The 2,973-nt window shown below is 44.8% G+C and overlaps 1 protein-coding gene across 1 annotated transcript; it reads left to right on the top strand.

Moving 5' to 3' along the window:
- Positions 1-1,818: 1,818 nt before the first annotated feature.
- LOC149152737 (uncharacterized) lies at positions 1,819-2,403 on the top strand. The gene has a single exon (XM_089443587.1). It carries the CDS (start codon positions 1,819-1,821, stop codon positions 2,401-2,403), a length of 585 nt encoding a protein of 194 aa, XP_089299713.1.
- The last annotated feature ends 570 nt before the right edge of the window (positions 2,404-2,973 follow it).

Here is a 2,973-nt window from a genome sequence, read left to right as displayed (position 1 = left end):
TGGAAGTTCTTGGCAATTGATGCCACTGGACGATCTGGGGGACTGGCGCTCGGATATAACCCTAGGTCAATCAGGATTGATTCTTCCTGGGGAGGACAAGGATTCATGGGAATGGACATTTTCTCAGTGGAACTCGGACAAGCCCTTCGTATTGTGAATGTATATGGCCCCTGCCACCAAAGGGAGCCCTTTTGGAGGCATCTCCTTAATCTTACATTAATGGCATCTGACCACACCATTCTGGGGGGAGATCTAAATTTTTCTCTGGGTTTCCGTGAATCATGGGGTTCTATGGCACAGGTGGATACCATGACAAAGTTCATGAGAAATACCCTGGAACAAACAAACTTTATTGATATCCCCATGCTGAAACCCATGCCTACGTGGAGGAACAGAAGGGTGGGAGCAGCAGCTTTGGTGCGCAGACTGGACAGATTTCTGCTAAAAGGCCCCCTGCTTCATCATTTACATCACTATAAATAATGGGTGGGATTGGGGGGTATATCAGATCACTCCCCAATATTATTGGAAATCCTCGGCCCTCACCGTAAGCCAAAAGCCCCTTTCAAATTCAACCATATCTGGCTTAAGGACCAAGACTTCATGAAATTGGTCACAGATTACTGGATGGCACACCCCATTGACAGAGAAGCATCACTGGCCAAGGGATTTTGTAAAAACCTTTCTTAGCTGAAGCATATAGTCATTAATTGGGCCAAGGAGAAGAACACCAAGGAAACTGCTCAGCTCTCATTTGTTGAAGAAGAGTTGAGCTCCCTACTAGATGAGCGGAACTTAGGATTCATCTCGGGCGAAGACAAGTCTCGACTGATTGAGTTGGAAAACCAGAAGACTAATATTCTTAGACAAAGGGAGGAATCCCTCAGACTGCGTAGCAGAGCAATATGGCTGAAAGGTGGGGGTGAAAACTCAAGGTTCTTTCACAACTATGCAAAGGGAAGGAAAGTGGCAAATACTATTTGGAATCTCCCCCTACCTGAAGGGGGCCTTGCAGACTCTTTCAACAAGCTCTCCCAGCTTGGAACATCACATTTTAGAAGCTTGTACAGAAGTCCACCAGGTTCAAATTTGGCAGAGATCATTAATGTGGCCACACACTTCCCTAGATTTGTAAACGAGGAGGACTCGACTGATCTTACGGCCCCGGTCACTATGGAGGAACTGGAAAGCACACTCAAATGGTTCAAGAAGGACAAGAGTCCTGGGCCGGACGGTTGGACTATCGAATTCTATTTAGCCTTCTATGACTTGTTGGGACAGGATCTGCTCAGAGTGATAGAGGAAAGTAGAACATCTGGATGTTTATATCATGCTATAAACTCTACATTCATTGCCCTCATTCCTAAATCTGACTCCCCATCCTCTTTTGATGATTTTCGCCCCATTTCACTGTGTAATGTTCTTTACAAGATTATCTCTAAGATCATTGCTAACTGGCTCAAACCCATTCTTTCAAAACACATTTCTCCTCAGCAATTTGCTTTCCTGGAAGATAGACAGATACATGAAGCCATTGGATCCGCCCAGGAAGCCCTTCACTCCATCTGGTCCAAACATCTTAAATGTATTCTCCTGAAAATTGATCTATCAAAAGCCTTTGACCGAGTCAGCTAGCTATACATAAAGATGCTCCTTATTCATCTAGGCTTCCCTCTTCCTCTCATAAACTGGATCATGGCTTATATCTCTACACCCTCGTTCAGCATCCTGATTAATGGATCGGCTTCCCATTTTTTTCACTCTGAAAGGGGGCTTCGTCAAGGCTGCCCCCTATCACCTCTCCTATTCCTATTGGTCATGGAAGGACTGAGTCGCTTAATCAATTCAGCAAAAAGGGAAAGTTCTCTCAGAGGCCTCAAGATCACGGATGAGTGCTACCTCACACACCTGTTGTTCGTGGATGACGTACTCATTCTATTGGATGGTAGCATCAGAGATTCATTGACATTTTCCCGCATACTACAGCTCTTCTCACAGGCCACAGGCATGATTGTTAATCAAGAAAAATCTACCATAACTCTGGCCCGTACCTCAGCCAATGAATCTCAAACTGCACGGCAGGCTTTCCCTTATAACATTCATCCATTGGACAGGGGTCTAAAGTATTTGGGTTTCTGGTTAAAGCCCACTTGCCAGAAGATTGCAGACTGGGTCTGGCTTGTAACAAAATTGGAAAAAAGACTATCCTGTTGGAGTCACAGATACCTCTCCAGGGCAGGACGATTAGTACTCATCAAATCTGTGCTGGAAGCAACTACGGTTTTCTGGATGGCCCTCGCCTGGATACCAAGACACATTCTGGCTCGCCTACAACAATTATGCAACAGATATCTCTGGGCAGGAAGTCAAGACAAATGTATCTTTGCCTGGATCGGATGGTAGAAGATAGCACTCCCAAAGAAGTGGGGAGGATGGGGATTAAAAGATCTTCCACTTTTTGCACAAGCATTGGCAGCGAAAATGAGTTGGGCATTGTTAACTAGCCAGAGCTTATGGACCCGTCTCTCATATCACAAATATATATGGCCCCTTGGCATTTTGGAATGGATTAGACTCCCTAATTGGAACAGAGCTGGTATATCATCTATATGGAAAGCATTACTATTCTCACTGCCCATGATCAGAGACAACTTGGTTTGGAAAATCAGAGACGGTACCCTAGCTCGGATCGGAATCGACCCATGGACTCGCAGCAGAGGAAGGCATATTCTTTCTCAAGATTTGGTTGGATATCTACTTGCACGTGATATCAAAGTGATTGCCCAAATTGCAGACAAAGAAAATTTAGATATTTTTCATCAGGCCTGGAGGACAGCACAACAATTAAATCTCCCACAAAGATGGCATTAGGAATGGTAGATATACAGAGAGCCCTGATCGAATCTCACATCAGAATCAAAGAGGGGCTGGATGAACTCATATGGAACCAGGCTGATAGTGGTTATTACACTC

The sequence above is a fragment of the Pinus tabuliformis genome, chromosome 9 (assembly GCF_031772625.1).
Source record: "Pinus tabuliformis cultivar Carrire ecotype Pingquan chromosome 9, CPIR1, whole genome shotgun sequence".
Classification (NCBI taxonomy): domain Eukaryota; kingdom Viridiplantae; phylum Streptophyta; class Pinopsida; order Pinales; family Pinaceae; genus Pinus; species Pinus tabuliformis.
This window is presented reverse-complemented; position numbering and strand designations above follow the sequence as displayed.

Coding starts and splice junctions, on each gene's coding strand:
- LOC149152737 (XM_089443587.1), top strand. CDS start 1,819: ATGGAAGGACTGAGTCGCTTAATCAATTCAGCAAAAAGGGAAAGTTCT.